The sequence below is a fragment of the Cynoglossus semilaevis genome, chromosome 18 (assembly GCF_000523025.1).
Source record: "Cynoglossus semilaevis isolate Cse_v1.0 chromosome 18, Cse_v1.0, whole genome shotgun sequence".
Taxonomy (NCBI): Eukaryota; Metazoa; Chordata; class Actinopteri; order Pleuronectiformes; family Cynoglossidae; genus Cynoglossus; species Cynoglossus semilaevis.
The window spans coordinates 13,235,707-13,259,272 of NC_024324.1; the positions used below are offsets into that span (position 1 = coordinate 13,235,707).

General features: G+C 41.7%; 1 protein-coding gene across 1 annotated transcript; it reads right to left on the minus strand.

Moving 5' to 3' along the window:
• Window positions 1-562: 562 nt before the first annotated feature.
• On the minus strand, window positions 563-18,112 carry elp2 (elongator acetyltransferase complex subunit 2). The gene is made up of 22 exons (XM_008331984.3): window positions 17,802-18,112; window positions 17,608-17,689; window positions 17,234-17,310; window positions 16,998-17,142; window positions 16,446-16,523; window positions 16,077-16,141; window positions 15,665-15,731; window positions 15,077-15,223; window positions 14,858-14,953; window positions 14,097-14,197; window positions 9,904-10,035; window positions 9,146-9,295; window positions 8,481-8,672; window positions 8,279-8,348; window positions 8,063-8,158; window positions 6,494-6,551; window positions 5,647-5,719; window positions 4,869-5,061; window positions 2,312-2,433; window positions 2,054-2,196; window positions 1,748-1,861; window positions 563-1,190 (listed from the first exon to the last, which is right to left on the minus strand). The coding sequence occupies exons 1-22, from the start codon at window positions 17,931-17,933 to the stop codon at window positions 983-985; spliced, it is 2,541 nt and encodes an 846-aa protein (XP_008330206.1). The 5' UTR covers window positions 17,934-18,112; the 3' UTR covers window positions 563-982.
• Between the last annotated feature and the right edge of the window lie 5,454 nt (window positions 18,113-23,566).

Below are 23,566 nucleotides of genomic sequence, written 5' to 3' on the forward strand. Positions count from 1 at the left end.
TGCCCTCCAAGGGGGCCAAACTCCTGGTGCCCCCGTAACACATGACAGGGTACAATTAATTCTGAGTAGATACATTATAGGGCACTTAATATATACAATATATATATATATATATACTGTATACTTAGTATAACATTCAGTATGATATTGACTGTATATGTATATGTATTTTAACCTCCACTAATAATTAGTTAATTATTCTCTCCAAAACACATTTTCCTGCAGGTGTGTGTGTGTGTGAGTGATGTGTGTGTGTGTGTGGTCCGTCTTGACTGATGCTTCCACACAGACCAGGCACATGATTAGAGGGAGAGTAATGGTCAGCAGTTATGACCTCCTGTGGGGAAATTTATGTCTGTCACGTCACATCGACAGCAAATGTTTACTGCTCCCACAGTAAATCCTTGATTCCACTTCTTTTGTCCTTGGAAATTCTGTTCATGTTGACACACCAGCCCTCCCAAAGTTGTAATTTAAAAAAAAAGTCAACAGTACTTCATATCTACTGCAGTACTACTGGAAAGATTATAACATAAAAGTACAAAAAAACAAAACCAAAAACTTTAATAGAAAGGGTTTTTTTTAATGGCTGTGTATAAAACCAACACATTACCTGGTGTATGATGAGTGAGATGTTACACAGGTGATGATAATGATAAAACCATGGAATCATAACTACAGCTGTCGTTTGTTTACCTCTGTCTAAATGCAGTGTGATCCTGTCTCCTCTGAAGCTCCAACCCTGTCAACATCCATCAAATCATTCTATTCCCATGTTGCCTTCACTGTTTCAATCCGTTCTTCTGTTTTCAGACCGTGGGGCATCTGTGCCATGGACTTGTCCTGAGAACCGGCCCGTGACTTGACTGGCTGTCACACAGAGTGAAGGGCTCTGCCAGTGAGCAGCTGTAGCCACGGTGCTCCACACAGGCCTGTGGCCCTCCATTCAAGAGTCTGTCTTCATGCCAGAGACATAATAGAGTCACTGTTGCCGCTGCTGAAGAGCCCGAGTGTTGATGTTGAAGATTTTGACAGAGTGGTCGGTGCCGGCGCTGGCAAGCTGGACCCAGAAACTCTCGTCCTCGGTTTCATTCTCTTTTTCTGCCCGTCCACCCGTCCTGCTCTTCTGACCTGCTCGCCCGGCCCTGGGCCTCCAGCGCAGGGTCTTCACTGCCAAAGCGTGGCTCTGGCTGTAAGAAGATATGGTTCAGGGAAAAGGCCAGACTTCCACCATGATGACAAAAAGGGCCTGTATTTAATCCATCACATGACTCCTTGTGTCAGCAACAACTTGATGTGACTGACTATCTACAGTCTCAGTTCCTGGGACTCACAGCAGCATTTTTCTTTTCCCTTTGTGCTTATTGAGTTTTATTGACAATGACAATTTAACAACACTGGACTAATCTACCTGCCAAACCTTCCCTTTAACTGCTGCCCAGTGTAAATGGATCACAGCCAATATCATCAGGACGATGTGTTTAGTGTTTCCCCCATCTCTACTAAAACATTACCGATGCCTCAGCCTGTTGGCAGCCATATTGATGTCATTTAAATTGAATTCTCTTTAAAAACCATGTTTATATTTTTCAAACCAATTAGAATCAATTTTCTAAACCTCACTGTTTACACAGAGATGAAATCAAATCAGCACACACCTGTAGTGGAGTACAGGTGTAGTGGAGGTTCTAAAACAGTTGAGAAACTTCTCATAAACTCTGGGTTTGTTTCCACTGTTCAAGGATACAAGTTGTCTGTTTCAGCACAGCTGGTCCAGTCTCGTCCTTCGGCAGCTTCCTGGCTGGGACTCCACCTGTACAGCAGGATCCTACCACACTCCAGGCCAACTGCGACCAGGTAGCTGTGTGGAACACACAGGGGCTCACATCAAATCATCACTGCTGCAAAAGACCTGAACTCACCAGCAATGTTGAGCTGTTAAAACTTGCAAGCTGTACAAGATGTACGCGAGACATGTCTTATCATGTCACATGACATTTGAAATTATTAAAAAAAGAGTGAGTTTTACCGCGGTGCCTGTATGAATGTGTACCTGTGGTCAGAGCAGAGCACAGGGCAGACGGCTACAGCTGTAGCAGAGTCGCCCACATCCAAGATGGAGGAGCAGGGTTTAATCTCAGGGGGAAGCAGAGGGTCTGCAGAGCCTTCTGATCTGCAGGGACCCCACACTATCACCTGCACACACACACACACACACACACACGCACACACACAAACTTGAAATCAGGAGTCAGGATCATGATAAGGAGAACATCACTTCCATCCTCCGAGCTAGCATCTTCCAAATCACCTTCTTGTCCCGACTGGATGTCACAAAGTATTTGCTGTCGGGGGTCCAGTCACATGACCAGATGATCCGGCTGTGAACGGCCGTGTCCTTCCCTGTGTGCGCGTGCAGCGAGAACTGAGGCTCTGAGAGAAAATCACACAAACAAACAGAATTTAAAACCAGATTAAACCGACTGCAATCTGTCCTCCTGAGACTCCACCTGGAAGAAATAAAAACCTACAGCTGGTCATTTCTCAGAGGTCGTTCCTGTGCTACTGACAGCCAATGTATCTGTATCCAAGGTTCACATTAGCCATATCAACAGAAACATTTTTAGACTACTCCCCATTCAGATGAATAGCTCAGCAGTAATCATCATTTTAAAATTTTAAAACCTAAAATGTATCCATTCTAAATAAAAATCAACACCATTTGAACCCAATTATATTTCGCTTCTTGTTCAGTATATTTCTTACCTAGCTGCAGGAGTATGAAAAACAAACAAAAACCTACCGACTTATGTCAGGGGTGGTACTGTAGATATTTTATTTTAGTGTTATCATGCCAACCTGAGTCCAGACACAGGAGCAGCCCTGGAGTTCTACAACTCAAATGGAGCCAGAAGTGTTTTCAAACTTCTCAGTTCTCAGGGCTTTAAAAGCACCAGGGTGGACCAGACGGCAGGTGTGTGAACAGAGCTCATGCATTTTTAAACAGCGGCTGAGTTGTGTGGATGTGGATGTTCTTTCCCTGCCTTGTTTCAACTCAAGTTTGCAAAGCAACAATCTTTATAAAGTGAAAGGAACATTTTTGGGTTAATGTTGTTGATGCTGCAATTCTTACAAACCAAAAAAATAATAATAATAATGGAATTTTGGAATTTGGCAACAATAAAAAGAGTGAATTTGCAGCTCCTTTGACCAAATTCAGGGTAAGGAAAAAAATATTCTGATTAGTTAAATCAGTGGTAGTAGAGATCGGACCGCCACAGGGGGCCCAGACCCATTGCAGGGATCCACAAAATATACTTTAAAGTGTTTGTAAGTGTTTCCTTTACTTATGCCACAATGGGAAGCTTTAAGGGTAGAAAACGTTTTAGGAATCATTGCTTCATTTTTGTCCACTAGTCACAATAATTTGGACGCTGTGGTAAAGGTAATCAATCGGTTCTCTCCAATAAATCAATACAAGCTTTTGTAGTACAGTCAAAAGTGACCTGTTGACCCTTCGCAGTTTCCCTGAGTGATTCAGCAGCCAACCTGAAGAGACAGAGGCCACACGTCATAGAACATCTGTGTGGGTCACCGTGGAGTTGAACGGCACGGAGCCGGTTAGCTGACTGTCAGCGTCCGTTACAGCAGTCAACACAGATATGTTACCAGGGGCAGATGGGATGTAATCCCTGAGATTAAAGGTCCTGTTCTGCTCACTTTAAACACAGGATCAGGGTATTTGTCCAGACTGTTCCATGTAAACACAATCTTATAAAGAAGGCTCTTTATAACAAGGTGCGAGTTTCTTTTACTCAGTGCAATGATCAGTTGATGAAAAATAGTTTTTTTTTTCAAGGATTATTAATTGTTTCCAGGACTTTAATGTCCAGGACATGTGGAATCCTGGAACAGTCCATTTATGTAATGTAAGGTGATCCAAGATTTTTTGGATGGCCAAGTGGAGACACAGTGCGTACACAACAGTAGCTGAACAACATGCAACCTGCAAGAAAATGAATCCAATGAAAAAGACAATAACACTGTCATATACATTTAAATCCATAAAGTACTTACCTAAAGCCCATTCACTTCACTTCACCACAAAAGTAATGAAGTACTTGTAGCAGTGACTGATTTTGAGTCACCCTTGTTCCTCACACAACGTGGATTAAGACAGTGCTGACCTTCCAGAAACAAATCTCCGACTGTTTATGTCACTATCACTGAGTTAGGTCTGAGGGGGAGCGTGGACCACGCAAAGAGACTAAATTAATGACCTGGGTGAGCGGCACGGAGAGAGCTTCAGATCAATACTTATGAGCCTTGAATCAGAGCTGAATGCCACAACAAGCCAATACATAGTGGACGGCGCTGGTGTTTCGTTCCACAAGAGCAGCAAAAAAACAAAATAAATAAAAAACTGAAAAAATATAGTTTTGCTCTTGAGCCTGACATGATATTCACACAGGCACAGATCTGATGAGCTGCTGCAGTGCAATGCAGTTTTGCTAAACCAACAAGGCCTCTGGCAATAAATGATACAGGAAGACATCTGTTGTGTTCTGCATAATTTCAAATTCACCACCAAGATGCGGTTCCCATTTCCAGGCACAGTTACATGAAGGAGATTCAGACGATGCTTTTATTTTCTGTTTTTAAAACATCACTCGCTTGATTTATCATAAGAAAAAACCTTCACTTCTGCGAAGCTAAATTTAATTAGAAATAAATCTATATGACGACAAGTGTTAATGGATCAGTCCTGTGTTTTTAAATGTGTTGTCTTAATCTGGAGACGGAGAAGTTTATTCACAAACTACATCTGACGAGTAATGTATACGTACTAGCTTCATCTTTTTCCTCACCTGGACTTTCAGGTGTGGACCCACTTCGTCTCCACAGAGACCACGTGCGATCCCGAGAAACCGCCAAGAGAAGCTGTCCATCTGGTGAGAACGCCATCTGAGTCACCGTGAGGCTGTGGCACCGCAGCGTTTGCAGCTGACGCCACGTCTTCGTGCTCCACAGGAAAATGGCTGCATGTTCTGCTTTAGAAGCCTGTAGAGACGGTGTGGATTCCTTCATGACATTATAGACTATTTTTGAGAAACTCAATTTTAAAATGAATTTCTACAATCTTGTTTCCCCGTGTTTCTTATTTGCATGGCACATACTTCCTCTCTATTCAATCACTGAGGTCCAGCAATTTTGTAAAGCGATGACACCTAATGGCTAAAGGTCAAGAACATTCAGCAGCTTTTTCATCTTGTGCTAAAAAACATCTCCCTTGAATGACAATTCAAGACCAAGACCCTTGGACTGGTGGTCTATTTCTGAAATAGACACACAGCAACTTCATTAGGTTTAGTTACTGTGCAAAATTATTGTAGAAAAAGAAGGAGAAAATAAAGAACAGGAGAAATCTTTATATTTATGTGTCTGTCTCCACCACTCGGGTCAAGAGACTGTGGTCCCAATAAATAATAAACTGACAACATGGTGTAACACAGATTGTGTGCGCGTGTGTGTGTGTGTGTGTGTTAGTCGTGATGTTTTATAGTTCCTGATCGAACACCCTTGCTCTGGGGTGTCGTATAGTCTGAACTACGACATGTTCTACAACCTCAAAGTTATCACACTGACCTTGCAGGCGGACGCCACCACCGTCTTGGCACTGTCAGACGCGAGGCAGAACATCTCAAAGCCATGGCCGTACCTGCAGGAGACAGAATTCAAACAGAGAGACGTTAGCATGTAGCATATACTGTAAATAAGAGAGAGAGGAGATTATCAAATAAAGTGAACGGTGCTGTTGTTCCTTCTCGTCACTGTAGGACAACAAAGATCGAGAAATGACGATGAACTATTTCTAATCTCCAGTTAATCACCCAGAGTAACAACATTTCAGTGATGGTGTTACCTGGCTGAATTAAAATGTCAGAGTAAAACTGCTGTACTAGTTGGAGAAAAATGAATCCCAACCAGCAAGCTCGGAGCCTGTGCATCAACTCGGCCTCACACAAGAGAATAGTAGTCAAGCCAGGAAAATAATTTGGCCAATAACTCATTTTAATGTTTCTATTATGCAACAAATGATTCAAGGGGTGAAGCCGAACAGAAAAACAAACACTACTTACAGCTTGCAACCAACAGCAACACCATACGTCATGTTTATGGTGGACAGACTGGTAAATGGATTTATTATTGGTCACAAATGGAAGCAATATGTTAAGCCTGGAGAAGGGGCTCAGGAAAATAAAAATTTCTGGGGGCAAAACTTAATAAACACCAACCCTCGTGTTGAGTTCTGTTTCAAAAACTCTATTTGGAATGTAGATATACAAAAGCTGAAATAGCTGTAGCACTTCCATTTATCTGGGTAAAACACAGTGGAGGTTTTTTTTTTCTTCCACCAGCAACAAACCTGAGACCGAAGAGAAGCTGAGAGAGCTTTGATATGTAGTTAAGAAAGAAACCTCGGAGTACTCACAGTTTCTGAACCTCCGGCCACAGTGTGTTCTGGAGAAGATGATCCTCAGGTGGAGGCTCTGCACAAACACACACACACACTTATCTTTGTGTTTTTTCTGAGCACTTAGACATAATTCAATCCCCAGGCATTTAGCCCAACTGTAACTATTACAAACACACATCGACATAATGCAATTCCTTGATCCTCACTGGAACCTTAACTAGAACAAACGTGTCTAACCTCAATCCTAATCCTAATGCCAATCTGACCCTAATAATAATAATTCAATCTTCAAACTAGTACTCTCTTAGTAAGTCGAAAAAAAATGTCCAAATAAGGATGCTATACAAGTATAAAGAAAGCACACGTAAAATGTCAAATACTGTGACTCGCAGCTCACTATATAAGCACTGGACTTGAGTGTCTACGTCAATGTTCGTCTTTCCATCCCAGTGCTTTGAGTGACATAATATTTATACGTAACTTTGTTACAGGTGTAAAAGCTGCAGGCGAAAAGAATAAAAAAAAACACACCAGGAGGTGAGCGCTACATGCTATTCTGAAGAGATGATTTCTTTTTTTTGCCTCAGGACAATGTTCTCCCACACTGCCGTACAGCTTTGTTTAGCATTTAACTTTTATGGATTCTTCAGCTCTGTAACTCTGCAACCTAAAAAAGCTGCTTCTGAAATAACCGCTGCTTTATCTCCACTCCTGAAGCACTGCAGGCTTTGACAACAAGCAAAAATTAGCCGAGTGTCGATTCACCTCTTCGCACATCAGCTTCTCTCTCCAACCTGCACCACATTCGTTTCTGCATTTAAGTAAAACCCACGCTTCTTGTGTTTTCTTCTTGGTCATTGCCGTCCCCGTTTGTAATAATTAATATTAATTTGTCTTCTCTCAGATTAAAGCCAATCCAAGGAGAAAAAACGCAGCGCTCACAGTCTCTGCACTTGGCTGCTCACTGCACAGCCCGGGGTCATTGATATTTAAACTTGGCAATCACAAAAGCCTGTTTTCTAATTAGCACTGCAGATTTAGAAGTGGCTTCAATCTTGCTGATGACAGCCCTTCACACTCTCTTACCCAGAGGTTTTAAAGTGCACAGCAAGTTTCTCCTCATTTAACCGTCGTCCAATTCTCATCTGCCTTCTATTTTCCTAGTTTTCCTTGAGTTTTTTTCCCCCCATTTCCCAAACCAGTGTGACCTTTTTCTGAAACTTTCCTTCTGACTTAGTCTCCGACTTAAACACTGCAAACTCAAAAAGAACTCTGATGTTAAGGCTAGGAGGAAAATGAATTCACATCAATGAATGAGGGATGTGAAACTTATTTTGGCCGGACCAGTACAATCACAACATAATATCTATAAATACCAATAAGCCCATGTTCTCCTGCAAATAACTACAAGTTTATAAGAAAATATTAACATTTAATGAAATATAATTTAACAAAACATCACCAACGTGAAGTATTGGTGTATTTTTTCACTTTCAAAATTCATCAAGTGGGCCAGATTGAACGCTTGGCAGGCTAGTTTTGGCCCACAGGCCGTATGTTTGACACCCCTGCTCTATGATGTACCTTTCATGATGAGTGGATGGAAGTAGGACTCTTGGTATTGGTCGGATGCACTGGTGAACTCTTCCTTCGCTTCATTTGGTTTTGGAACAAGGTCACCTAAAAATGTAAAGGGTTCTTTATCAGATTAAATACAAAGAGGAATTAAAACGGCATCTGTCTCATAGAATCAGAACCACTTAGAAAAATGGATCTCTGGTTGAAAATATGGGTTTTTACCTTGAAAAACAGCTTTGTTTGACAGACCTAGAGCAGGGGTGCTGGCCCCCTCTGGAAGGTTGGCACAGTCCTGGTATTGAGTGGAAAAGAAAAATATCGAGGAATCGAACACGAGCGAGAATATTTTCCTCCACCGACCCAGAGGACTAGGTCAAAGTACAGATGAATCAAATTGAATGCTTTTCGTTGTTTTGACACTCACGCTGGACGTCAGCAGCTTCTCCCTCGACATCCCTGAGATGCTGGCGAAGTTCTCCACAAAGTTGCGAGGCGCTTGAAACACTCTCAGGACCTTCTCATCGGCTCCGGACACAAACTGAAACCTCCCCACCATGGCCAGGCACTGCATGTCGTATCCGTGGATCTGTGGCCGTGAGATTTCATGCCAGGTTGTCTGCGGGGTTGTAAAGACACGGCAAGATTTCATTAGGATGCTAAACAGCTGCGGTTGCCGGGGTAGGTGCCAGTAATTCAACGGAGCCTCTGATGGAGTGCGGCTCCTCGGCCCTAAATTTAGGCACTTGAAAACAGGCCAAACAAGAAATTGATTCTCCTGCTCAAATAAAAGAGATATCCAGATTAAGATGCAAGGTGTTCTCACAAGGAGAAATAATGGTCTTCTCTAAAACAACTAGAGGGTTTAGTTTGGCAGTGGAACTTGGTGGCAACATTCCAAGTAGCATCCTGAATAATAATCTCCATGTCTTTAAAAAAACAAAGTTCTTACACTGCCTTTAGCAATCTGGACCTGGACAACTGTAATGTTAGATGCTGCATTTTTCCTAAAAATATCAGGCCTTTTTTATCAGCTCATCTTAAAAGTTATTTTCAGCTGTGTCTCAGGTGAGGCTACAGCAGCTTCTTTACCGGTGCAGAGTCTTGTTGCCTCCATGGGGTGAAGAGCCTGGTGGTCTGGTCTGAGCCCACGCTGACAATGAACTCGCCCTCAGGATCCCAGCTGAGGTCCTGCACCGCATTGAAATGTCCTGATATAACAACCCCGGGGCTCCACTCCCCCTGAACACACAGAGTCACAGTAGTCAGTTCATATGAGTTTACCAACCTGCACTGAGTTAAGAACATCAATGTAGGAGGTGACGTAGCCATAAATAATAATGATAATAATATGTTTATTCATTCAATTCATTCTGTGCCAACAAAATCAGTGCATCTTTATATGGAGTCAGAGAAGAATGACTGGCCCTGTTGGTACGACATGGACTGTGGTATAATGGTTGGCTCCATTTGAAGCATTTGGTGTTTGAAAAGTCTAAATTAGTGAACAAGATCGCAGGGTTTGCTGTCACTATTAGATTTGCTTGTTGGAGGATAATTGCGCTGCACTTATCTCCGAAGCCGGTTGTGACTCCAGATCTCAGCGCTCGGGTGAGACAACCAACAAAGACACATTGTGAGCCAGTCAAATTGAGTTTCATGGCAGGCAGGAGACTCGGCGCAGATAATTAAACTAATCACTTTCTCACTTACTTACTCTTATGTTGCCAGACAACGGCACTGAATCTATCTTGTGGGTAAACGCCGAGGCTTTTGAGGCGGTGGTACACGTGTTTCCTTTTTAACCCAATTATTTTGTTGATATTAATATTCAAGAATAGGACTCGAACCTCTTTTTCTTGGTCCTTGCACCAGAGATGCAGTGCACCATGAAAAGCATGAGCCAGAATCATGGAACCATCCGGGCTCATCTGGCAACCATAGAAACCCAGCGTGTTGCCCCCGACTTCTCCTACACGCACCTGGTGGAAATGGAAAGAAAACCGTTACTAACTAGAACAATTAACTTAACCACTTTTCCACAACACATTTGTGTCTGCAGACAGACAAGTGAACATCATTAGCTCTGCAGGGAAAAGTCACTCATGTGGCAAAGACAAAAAACAAATGTAGAAATGCATGAACGGCTGCATACAGAGGAAAATCAACAGTGGTTTTTCTTCTGCTACTTCTAGGAGATGACTGTAGCACCTGTCATCACGTCACATGACGCAGCATAAAGCCCATTTGGTTTTCCTCCTGGGTTTTATTTAAAGACAAAAAGCTTGTCTTTAAATAAAAGAAAAAAAGCTTGTCTTTAAATAAAAGACAAGCTTTTTGTTGAAAAAGACAGAAGAAAAAAAACATCCAATTTTTTCTAAACCCCCGACTAACGACGAACGTTACTCAAATGTCAGGGAAGGAAAAAAAAACAGCCAATCAAGATGACAAGTCGGATGAGAAAATTATGCAAAATGGGACTTATTAGAGATAAATAAAGTGTTTTTCCTCAGAAAAGTACATTTGTCTAATACAAAGAAAAACGCGAGCAATTACAGCAGAGCTTAATAGGCCGATGAAAACCCGCAACGCTTGAGAACACACAGGGATTTACATAAATTGGATCAGGGTGAGAGCCTGTGACCCCTGAGTCACATTCACAGTCAGATCACACAGACACAATAAAATGGACTCAGTTCTACTTGTCTGAAAATACACAATAGTATCAGAGATTGTTTCGCTTATGCTACGGAAAACTTTTGATGAATGAGCCGTCGCCTCTGAAGCTGAAACTCTTACACGTGAGGGGAAAAAAAACGCTTTGCAAACAAAATACAACAGACTGAATATCAGAGTTAATCTCTATGTCCGCGAGAAGAAACATTTTTAGTCATCGTTATCACTTTGACTTGCTTCGGAATTTCTGTCTTTATCTCGTTCGTCTCAGCTCTCCTATGATGGTGGTTTTACAGCAAACGAAAAGAGAACAACTGACTGGACCAACTTTCAGAGGGTTTTGTGGACCGCTGCACATTTTGACTGCCATGAGAATCGTCAGACAATTAAAAGCTTTATCAGGCCCCTGAGGTCTGGCAGGTAAACTGGGCCAAAAACTGAGATCTATTTAAATCGTCTGCAGGAAAACAGTTTGAGCTCTGGAGAGTGCTTGGCCGCTCCCACAGCACCACTGTGGTCTTTACCCAGATATGGCTGTGTCATATCTCATCCATCTTTAATTAGCTGTTTTCTTAGACAGTGTTGAGGAAATGTAAAAAGTGCTAAATTTACACTCATTAAAAATCTCAAATGATGTGGATCCTGGTCTTTTATCACGAACAAGAGGAGGCAGATTTGCTGGAGCGTCCAGAGCTGGGAACGTGAGAAAAGCGGCCATAAAGATGTGGGCATCCATTACATGATGCAGCAACAAGTCAGGAGGCCACACGTGAATTCACCAGAGCAGACACACACACACACACACACACACACACACACACACACACACATTTGCAGTCTGTCTAAGGGGAAGTGGTGTCCGCACACATGCATACCATTAATGACCTTCAAACAACGGCCTGGTCTGCTAAGTGATCCACTGACACTGATAAAGTCACGGCTTCACGTTGAATATCAGAGGTGGTCAGGTGAGAAGAGCGCCGGTGAGATTGAGAGAAAAAGAAATGCAACATTAAGCAGATTGATTTTAAAATTCCACACACAAGAGCCGGCTGTAAATCATGTGAAAACTCACAGAGGCAAAGAGCCGTCATCTGTCTTGTTTACGAGAGGAGGAACAATATGGATGCAAAGCGTGCCTTATCACTGGCCGGTGGCAATACGAGGGAGGAATAAAACAAGGACAGCGAGGTAGAGATGACATACATCATTCTCAGAGGAGAGGAAAGAGGTGACGAGCACTCAGAAAAAACCCAGACAGGCCAGAAAAGCCCACACTTTATGGATTTGGAATGAAAATGTTCTGGGTGAAAAGCTCTGTATTGGATTGTGCAAACATTTCTGTGTGAAATTGACATTAGAAAAAAAAATAACCAGACTAAAATTGAATCTCAATTTGAAGGCATTGGTTTTTAACATAAATCAAGGACGTGAATGTATCATTTATTCAAATGTTTTGATCATGTGACTCGTGTCACATTTTTAGTAGAACGTTTATTTGCTCAATAAACTAATCAACCCTTTAAATATTAGTTTTTTGAGTCATAATAGATTAAAACATTAAAAGAATCCAGATGGACCACAAGAAGAAGTGAAGAGGAAACACTAGAAGTTTCACTACTATCTGCCTTTGTGAAAGAACTTATTGATGGGGAAAAGTATCTTGGTGGGTGTCATAGCCCCTACTGGCCAGCAGTAGTACTACAACTAGAACTGATTCTGTTGTCTGTCTATGTTCTACAGTTCTTCCTTGTTTTGTCCAGCTACAAACAGATGACATTCAAAGACATTTTCTCCCCAACTCTCCTAACTCTTAACCATGAACCATGGAAATAGGTTATCTCTCAAACACACACAGAGTGACAGCCCCTCCAGGCACTGTGGTTGCCCGCTGTGGTCAGTCTAGATGTGTAATTACCAGTGAGTCTCGTTAGTAAGATGTTCTTTACGGCGCAGTGGGCCCTGGCCACCCCACTGCTCACCCCACTATCTATTAAATCTCACCAATTACTCTAATCAGTCTGAGGAAGTGGAGCACTACTTTGTAAAAATCAACTAATTAAGACACACAAGGCTGGACATTTTTGTGAGAAAAGCTTTTGTGAAGACCGTCCAGAAAACACATTTTAGAAGAACCAAAGAGAAAAGGGCGTGAATAGAACGTTCTTCCTCTCTGTGTAATTCCAGCGACGCAGGTTGAACAGTAGAGTTGACTGAGAAGCTGTCAGTTCAAAGGCTTTGGCTCCAGTTTGAGGAAGAATAAATTGAGACAAAAGGAACAGAAGTAGAGAGAAAAGAAATTAATATTCAGTACCCTTCCAAAAAGATTTTAAAGATTTTTTTTTTTTGGGACTAATAAGCTGTGGAGGGACTTCAGCTGCCCCTGACTTTAATCCAAACGTCTACTGCTACCTTTCTTTTTCATCTGCCTGCTTTGTCTAATCACACAAAGAAGAATAGAAGACATTAGGACTGGCTTCAGGCCCTAATCACGGTCCCTTTGTCAGAGAGGAGGACACTCCAACGGCCGCTCCTTTCTCTTTTCTCTGCTCTTTGTTGCCCGTCAATGTGGATGTGAATGATGACATCAAAGGTACAAAAACGTCTCTGATCAACTGTGAAATCTTTTTCATCACCTGGGAGCGTGATCACAGTCAAGGTGCCTGCCGTCGCCACGCGAGTGGCATTTTGTTGAATGGGACACGGCGCCGTGTGGGACACGAGTCCCAGCGAGTGAGTGAGTGTGCCTGAGTCAGCAGTTTGAGTCTGGAGAAGTGCACTTCAAGTACATGAAGAAGTAATATGGAGCCATCTGAGATTTTGACAGTCGTATTTAACGGGGGGAAAAATGTGCAGTGCAGCTGGGTGGAAGATTATTTTTCTGCCTTTGCCATCCACACTTGGTGTTAAATTTAGCCCCACTCTGGCACAACAGCAGCTGTTTGGAGCTTTGGGAGGTGAGGTGGAGAGAGAGGGAGAAGTGACAGAAGAGGGGCGAGCAAAGCTGGAGGTGCGGGCAAACAGTAGCACAGAGAACTATAGAATGTAGGTCTAGGATGTGAAAAGAACAGGGGCAGCATAAGGGGGGGGGGGAATCACAGGGAGAAATGTGCTGAGAAGTAGACCATAGAAAAGGAGGACTGTGAGAGACAAAAGGGAAGGTGGGGGAGGACGACATCAGTTGGAATTCATAGTAGTACTGTCCATTTGACAACAACTATACAACACTGGACGAGAAGGACTTCAAATAAAGAGACAATCAAACTAGTAAACGTGTGTGTGTTCCTGTGTGTGTGTCCACAATAGTTCCTTTCACAGAGTGACTGATGCCCATCCCTGTCAACTTTGTATTCCACCCAACACTGACCTGCTCCACCCAGACTCCAGATCCCTCCTCAGGAGCCCAGAGGATCATGGTCTTATCCATGGAACCAGAGAGGAGGCTGAGAGTTTGATGCAGCCTGTCACCTGTAGAGGGAGACAAATTAACAATTAAATATTGCCAAAATTAAAAAGGACTAAATAAAACTAAACAAAACAAAATAAATATCCACATGCTGGCAGCAGTAGTTAAATATCACTGGTCGATGGTCTGATCCTGTGTCCTCAGTATGAATGAGACTGTGATGGTTGTTAATGTGGTCCTGTGATGGACTGAGGAGTTGTCCTGACTGTAGCAGTTGAAGATTAGACTACATTAGCTTACGCTGCATCAGTGGTGGACATTTCCTCAGAGGATCTAAACAAAACAATGTGTGAGGAACAACAACCACGAGGGTGGATGCGACGTGACCTTGATGTTTTTGAGCTTCGAAGGGAACCACAGTTTCAAGAGAATATTTAGCACATCTGCAAGTCGTTCCCCTGAGACCTTATTAAGACGATAACATTTCACACCATTTGTTTTGTGTGTGTGTGTGTGTGTGTGTGACGATGGGAGAAAAACACATTCTGAATGAAACAGAAAAGTGATTGAAGTGGGAATACCTTGAAATTCTAGAAGGAATGATTGTGTTTTGAACAAATGCTGGAAACAAATTGCAGCCCAGGTGTCAAACTGTCAAATGCTGTTCTAAGAACGTAGTGGACGAGGGAAAAGTCTATAGTATGTAGTTAGGAAAAAAGGACCTTGGTGTAGAGGAGGCTGCCAGTGGATCCCATACACCCAGTTCTCATGACCAGCCAGAACTGTCTCAAGAGTCACAGCAAATTTTGTGGTAATGTCTGAAACAGAAAAAAAGGACAGAAAGAAAGAAAACAGAGATTAGTTTGAGTCCACGTTAGACGTCTTGTTTTGTTGTAATTTATGAACAAACTTTCCTAACGTCTGGAGTCTAGACAGCTCACCTGCTTCCGTCACTTCAAAAACGTCCTCTTTCATTCTGATGACGGTGTGATCGTCCTCTGTGTGGGTGTCTGTCCCAGACTTGGCACAGAGTCTCCACACTCTGATGAGACAGTCCTGTGAACAGCTGGCTAATAACAGCTCCTCACCTGAGTGAGTCACAAACAGTACTTCAGAGACTTTCTGAGGAGGAGACAATTCCTGACAAACCTCCAAATAGAACAAGGATGAATTCATCAAAAAATATCACTCAGATTTCTCTACTTAGGTTCTTTTTAGCATCTTAACCACTGTGTTATTCCTTAATGCAGTAGTTCGCGACGTGAAGAACTGCCCCCCCTCCAGGAAGAAGGGGCTCACTGCAATATTATTGTAATTTTATTTTATTTTGTCTGTTGGAATTACTTATTATTTTAGATCAAGTTTCATGGAGTTTTGAAGCATACGCATTACAAAAGGGGGGATGCTGCAGAAAATGGCGGGGGACTCTGATTTACTTAAAGAGAAAAACACCTGTCATCATGACAAAATGACGGCAGATGACGATAAAAACAATAATAAAAAATAATAATAATAATGTTGAAGCCCACCTGAAGTTGTCCATTCCACTCCACGAACCCAGTCCTCGTGTCCTTGCAGTGACATAGCCTTCTTGAACTGATGTGAAGAAATGTAAATGTTTCAAGGTGGAGTTTGAAAAATGAATTAAATATAAGTGAAGCCTTAAAACATGTGTCAAACTCAAAGCCCACGGGCCAAATCCAGGCCGTCCTGTCATGTTATACAGCCCACTAGAGCTTCTTATGTGTAGGGTTGTTTTAAGGTCTGTACTAATGTCTACTGGATCAACCAGTTCAAATTCTTCATTTCTGATTAAATTATTGCCAGTTCTAGACTGTTCTAGAAATATTGATCCTGAACAAGAACTTGGGTTTTAAATTTCAGACCCTTAAGTGATTGAGTTTGTCACATTTTTTAAAGTGTGTATACATCCAACTTTACCTGTCCATTGGACCGGATGTAGAGGTGTACCCTAGAGTCATCACCCCCACAGGCTAGTATGGGAACTGCAACACATAAAGTTTATGTAATGTTTTCCTTATAAATTAATTTCAAACAAAAACAACACGTTCACATCTAATTAATTTCTTAATTAAAAAAACAGCACCATTGTGATACAAAGACACGTCTAACAGACATGGAAGCGTCGGTAAGGAAAATGACATGAAACACTTCAAACCCAAAATGTTCTGTGACTGTGACAGGAGGAGGGCAGATTGAATTGGGAGACATGAGGTGAAAAATCTGTACGTGCCGGTGTGTGTGACACAGGGCTTCAAAGACGCCTGTGTAGGAACATCACAGACTTACCTCTGCTGCCTGGCAACAGCGCCAGAGAGACATCCATCATGAAACCACTGCCAAATGATATGACATGGAGGCTCTCAGCTGAGGAACACACATGGACGTGGGATTAAACTTTCTCATCCACTACAAATGACATTTCACAATTAATTAGGCTCAAATGCGTGGCTTTCTGTCTTGGCGCAAACAGAGTTTTGTTTTTGACGTCTTTCTGAGTGACACATTGGGGTAAAAATTTACAGTCAAATTCATCATTTTGATACAATGTGGACCAAGGCAACAACTCAGATCTCAGAATTATTATGAGGAAAAACTACAGGTACATTAACAGTCTGTAAGCAGCTTGAACATCCAAGTTGACATGGCAGACACTAAGGAGCTCATTTAATATTTAACTACACAATAAGAGTAAAACAACTAATATAATAATATAAAATATAAACTATCCATCGTATCTGATTTTGTTAACAATGCAGACCCTCTTACCAGCCACTAGAGGGCGAATAGTCACCAGTACTGCTTTTTTTGTCAGAATACGTGTCTTTTTTTTTTTTTTACCTTGTTTGTCCTCATGACATAGCCACAGTCTGACTGAGGAGTCAGATGATGAGGAGGCCACCAGAATGTCTGAGTCCTCTGTGTAGACGGCATCCACAGCAATAACAGGACCAGTGTGGCCTTTACACTCCACTGACTGACTGATCTGTAATTAGGGCATGACATTAAAAAAAATATTAATAATTCTTAACAAAGTAAACTTTAGTCGAAACAAGTAAATTTTTTTCTTGACCTACGTTCTCATTCTGAGTTTCCCAGAGGATAAGTCTATTGTCGGAGCCTCCGGAGACCAGATGACTCTTCAGAGCTGAAACTGTAAAAATACAGACAAGCAAAGATTGGTCAAGTAATGAAAAAACAGGTTTGAGAATCTTAAGAGCAAATGTATGTATATATTTAAATCAATGTACAAAAGTTTTTTGTGGCAGGGTCTTTTCAACAAGAAAAACTTTAAACAGATTGGCCATAAAAGATGCAAACTGACAATAAGTCATAATTTCAACTAATAGTTTTTATTAACAATCTGAAAGAAAAAAAACCCGTATAGCTGTTGATGTCTGTGTTGTTTTGACACCTCCACCTCACCACTTTACTTCCTCACTGTACTCACTACTGTCTTCTTCTCCTTTGACCCATTGGACTGCATTCACTCTGCCTGTGTGTCCATTTAGCACAGCGATGTTTTTTCTTTCCTGCAAATGAAGAAACAATATACATTTTTAAGGAAAATACGGTTATTCACTAAAGTTACTCGTCGTTAACAGCAGCTAGCTCTCAAGGAGACATTTCAACAGACATTATTACCCGCGGGTGATACAGAGCCACAGAGTTACATGTCCCGAAGGCAATGATACCGTTTCGACTCCAAGAAACAACGTTTGGTGTCCTGTTGGCACAACAAGCAACATGGCATGTTTCTATCACAGGTGCCGCCATCTTGGAAACTGATGTTGTGGCGTTCCTCGAAAAAGGGCTGTAGTTAAAACACGATACCTTAACTTTGGTTCCGTATCAAGCCACGTCCAAAATTGAATTCCAAAATTGTATTTAATTAATTTTTCCATACAATAATTCATCCCCATCATCATCAATATAAAAAAATATATATTTAGTGTTTTGTTATAAACCATACAAACAACTCCCTCTGCAGGTTATACAAACTAAAAGGTCTTGCTGTGTAATATCCACAAGATGGCAGCAAATGATCACAAATAAGCATAACAGGTTTCTCATGATCTTTATGTCAGTCAAAAAAAAAAAACTATTTTGAACGAACTAATGTAGTTTGTATTTTGTTACTATATTACTAGGTGTAGGTGGTACCAATACCTTTTCCACTATTCTGAACTAACAACACACAAAAACAAAACATAAATAATTTATTAACTTGTCATTTATCAGGACAGCATGTAAAATGGCAGATTAAACCAGTGCTAAAATGGTATCTGATTGTCAAATGCAAACCTGTCATTTGGCTTTGATTTAAAACCACCAACATACCACAGTGTAGACAAAGTCTTTTGTCACATTTTGTTTGTCACTTTTTGAAAGTGTTGACTGGTCACAGCTGAGCTATCTGCCAGCCGACAAGACACAGACGAGATTACTTACAACGAAAGCTGCAGGACATGGTGGATTTCAAAGAACCAGGCAAGAGTCTGTCACAAGGACTTTGTAAGCACCTACTTGACGTGCACATGGGGGAACGTGTGGTGGCATCTGCAAGCCCTTGAGATAATATGATAAATGACAATGTAGCAAAGACAAATAGCAGCAGAACCAATGAGGAGGTGGAAAGAGACGAACAGCTGGGTATTATTTGGCTTTCCACTGAATACGCTGCCCTTTGGTGTATGTGCACAACGAAAGAGTAAACAGATGCACTGTCACCCACACTTGTGTGGAAAATTGATTGTATTTGTCCTGCTGTTGCTCACTTGGTTTTTGTTAGTGAGACAGAATTTAGGGCTGACTTGGCAGGGCAAGACGACCTCTCTGAGCTGCGGCCGATGCCTCCGTGGATCTGATCTCCAGAGAGGCAGCTAGATGATAGCTGGAATGGAGCCAAACAGCTGTGTTTCTCTGGGAGGAAAAAAATAGACTATTATCTTTGTTCTGCCTTGACGAGGCATTCATCATGCTCTTGTGGTGGCGACGGCGGTACCTGCTCGTATAACGGAGAATTAATTTCATCAAATGTAACAGGGCTTTGTTGCGAAGGTGGGTTCTTTCAGAAGGGATCTTGATTATTCTTTTTCTCAAACAAAAGAAAATAGCAGTGTGGATTTGTGTGAGATGTTTTGTGAACATGTCTTTCAGTCGGAGTGATTAATGTCACACTAGTCCCAGTTTAACAGCCTGTGGTAAAGCCTTGTTTTTCTGGGTCATCAAACTCAAAAACTACCCAGAGTAAAACTGCCAATGCATTATGTCATTGTCAACAAGTTCATGCTGAATGTGTGAGGAGCACAGAGGATGGACATTTTGCAAATCATTGTAATTAACATCATAATTAACAAAATTCACTGAAGTTATCACTCTGTTGAAACTTCATTCCATTTAAATATTCTTCAGCAGTCTTGAGCCGTCGTTTAATATTGGGGTGGGGGGGGGGGGGGGGTTTCACCTGTAGGAGAAAATCACACTCTAACACTGGTTGAGACAGGCAGTGTAATTACTGTGATTATACTATTAAACTTTCACAGACAAAGACTATATTTTTACTTGGGCATTTTTGCTCTTTGTAAGACTGAGGGGTGTTTGGCAGTCTGTGGTCATCGTGGGCTAATGTTACTCTTTTTGATGCACGAGATGTTTTGGATTAGGAGAGAAATCTGTGCTGCAGAACTAGAGCGGAATAACATCAGGTTGTCCTGCTTATAAAAAAAAATCAATAGCAGTTCTGGTAAAAAAAAAAGTATTTTTGTTGGAATAAATGAATGGGAATAAACAGACGATGACGGACTGAGGGAATTAATTATGTAATGTTTTTTACATACTATGTCTATATATTTTGTGTACCTTATTTAGTGTTTAAATTTTTACACATAAATTTGTATTTTTTGTCTTTGTATGTATGTGTTATAAATCAAAACACTTGACTGTATTCTCTTGTAAATTACATTGAACATCTCTTACAAACCATGTGGCCTTCACACAAATGAAATGAGCTGGGCAGAGAGGTAGTGATAATGAGTCATGGTGAGGAGTTCATGATTATATAACAACACACTCACTGGTTAAAATTCCTGCCTGGCACTTTGTGGCTGTGCTGTTTGCTTTATGTGAAATTCAATTAGTCTGGTCCCTGAGGAGGACGCCTTGACAGGATGATAGACGGATGACCTGCTTCTTATTGCCAAAGTTTTCTCTTCATATTAAAACTTTTCCTAATACACCGTTTGTAGCTCCGTCGTAGACAACTCGTTCCCTCAAGGCAGCGTGTTCCTTTCACAAGACTCACACAGCGCCCAGAGAATGAAGCTCAGCCAACATTTTATTATCCATTCAGGCTTCCAACTGTAAAACTGTAATTCAGGATCAGTCAGGCCACTTCACCTCAGATTGACCTCCTCTGCCTCTGCGGTCAGTGCTTCATCACTGAGGCAGAGGTCAGCTGCAGGTCTCTGCCAAAGCCACAGGAACTGCACGTGTTGGTTTAAGACTGACCCGCAGGTGTGAGATCAGGATATCCATAGGAAGAGATATAAGGAAAGACGACACAGTGTATGCCATACAAACAGTCAGGTAGGATCAGTGTTTCTCACTCCCACCGCAAATTATCTTTTGAATCCCAAACTTTCAATCTGCTTATCCAATGGGGAAATATGACTGAGTATATTCATGGTTCATGGTGTAGAGTGCAGAATCGCTATCTTTTTAGCTTCAGCAGTTCCTGTCCCAGGAGCGCTACAGCCAGAGGGAAGGATCTAGAAAAAGAGAGGACTAGTCAGCACCTCCAAATCAAGGAGAGAATCAGCAGCAGCTGTTAACAACACAGACACACACACACCGCGCATGAACATCTTTTATTAAAATGAATAATACACTCGGAGTGTGAGGAGAACTTTCTAAAGAAGAGACGTCCAGTTTATGAAGGCATTTTGGCCAAAGAAAACACATTTTTCCACAAAAAATGGAGCGTCCCTATTGGAGGGATCAAGATGACAAGCTTATATTGAATCTTCCAGGACAAATGAGACGCCATTTAGAAAAACTGCTTCACAGCATGGGCTATTGCACAGAATAACAGAGTGAGAATGCGTGCACTATCGTTTCGTTGGGGCCTGTGGATCAGACGCTATTTGTCTCCATGATAACTAAACTATTTCCTTTGAAAAGTTACAGGATATATCGTATTTCTTATCTCACTCTGCCCCTTGCTGCAGCCACAGGTCGATGCAGCGGCATGTGAATATTCACAGCACGACTCCATATCATCTCATCACTTGGAAAAGAGCATCGGAACAGATCAAGAAAAACATGCAGATCTTATCTAGTAACCAGAACAGCCATTCATCAAAGTGGAACGCACTCATACAGTGGCCAAAATGGCTGCATGCCTCCACAATGATGCCCTGTGTGTGTGTCTATGTGTGTATGTGTGTGTGTGTTAAACCTATATAAACACAGAGGGTGAAATGAAGGCATAGCTCTGGGGTTTTAAATAAATATTGGCCGCGCCTAAAAGTGGCAGGCAGTCTGACGAGGACACACACATTCACACACACACACGTGCACACGTTACCATTGTCTCTAGTGCTGACACAGAGCAAGCTAACCAGCCACATAGTTGATGATAAAGCAGCCAGCACTCCAGTAGCAGCTCCATGGTGCTTATTAAGCCGTATCTGCTGGCGGCCATCTGCTGTGTTTGTAATATGAAGTGTTGCTGCACCACTGTGGCCAGCGGCTGCACTCGCAGAGGTTAGAAGTAGCCGCTGAAGCCACTCGAGGAAACTAAGAGTTTGGCAGGAGTTTTATGCTGGGCCGGGCTCCAGGGTGTAATAAAGTACCGTGAGTCATATCAGGGATCCAAGTCAGTGGGTCACAAACGAGTAAAGCTGCAACAATGCTGAGTTTATCATTGTCAGGAATGAACAATCACCGGATATAGGACTGTGAACACTAGAAAAGTTTTGAAGAAAAAATGTCTCTTGAGAGTTAAATGCTGAAATGTCTTGTTCCAAAATCATCATGTCTGACCTAGAGTGAATCATCTTAGCCCAGATGAGTGAGTTCAGAACAAACAAAACTGTGAACAACTGAAAAATGAACACTGCAATTTGACATCATGAGAAATAAAATCACTACAGGCAGCATCCACAGGTCATGTTTACTTCACCTTTAGATCTGAACAGAACTGACACTCCTCCAATAGGAAGAAGAAACATGAGAACTCCAGCATGGTTGTCTGCTCCACCTGTCTTTTTTATCTGCATGCTACATTTGAAAAGATTATATAGAATTTTTTTTACACTCTGGGGCATACACAATTCTTTGTTTTTCAGGGGATCAAATCAGTGCAGAGCTGCAAGGAGAGACAGAGAGAAAACCAAACACGGCTCCTTCATTTTTAAAAGCACCAGAGTCGAAGGCTTCGAAAATCATCTTGGAAGGAATAATGATAAATAATTGATTCTAATCCCCACATGTGCATGAAATTCCCCTGAAATCCACGTGAATGAATTATGCATTTTTAGATGACACGTGTCATCAAATATTCCCTTTTGCACATGTACATACTTGATGAAGCTCCGCACATCACCGATGTTGTCATTTTAAATATGTTACAAAATGCAGCGTTGGCTACATCCCTACTGCTAGATTTAGTACTGACTTAATGCTATATTTTGGCACCTTTAGGAGTGTCGGAGAGCAGAGCAGAGCAGAGCAGCTTTTACAAAGAATTATGACATCTGAAAATTTAGAAGTACTTTGTTGAAGCCTGGTGAAGTTCTTCAAGGTTGGGTCGTAGCTTTATACATAAAGAACATCTACGCCTGACTGGCCTGCAGAGCACAGATCCATATGTTTATAGAAAACATTGATGAACATGGAGGAGAGTCAGTCAACCAAAGTCTGCTGAGCAGAGTCTGCAAGAGTGGACGTCCACTCCACCAGTTCCAAATTAAAAGTGTTAGTGTTGAACACACACTGTAATGCAGTAATAACAGCAGTTCAGCCTATATTTCTTTTCTTCCCTCTCAGTTTCACTTCAACAAAACACTTACAGAAACTCCCCTGTCGACAACACCACAAATCTCAGCTTCTCATTTTATTTGTATTATTATTTTTCTGCTCTTTGTTGCACTGCATTGTTCCTGACAGGGCATTATATCAAGTAATAGGGTTATAATACAAAACTTTGAATGACAACAAAGATTCAATGACACAAAAGAGACGACATAAAACAGAAAAATACACATAAATAACACGCAAACATGCAGCAACTGTTATATTAGTGGAACCATAGAGACGAGCTGCACATAGTTGAAGCTCTGAGCTGCAGAAGCAGCCTGCAGTGACGCCTCAAGGTGTGTGTGTGTGTGTGTGTGTGTGTGTGAGAG

Coding starts and splice junctions, on each gene's coding strand:
- elp2 (XM_008331984.3), bottom strand. CDS start 17,933: ATGGCGGCACCTGTGATAGAAACATGCCATGTTGCTTGTTGTGCCAAC. Junction 14,954..15,076: donor TTTTGAAGTGACGGAAGCAG/GTGAGCTGTCTA, acceptor TTTCTGTTTCAG/ACATTACCACAAAATTTGCT. Junction 5,062..5,646: donor TGGTGGCGTCCGCCTGCAAG/GTCAGTGTGATA, acceptor CCGTCTCTACAG/GCTTCTAAAGCAGAACATGC.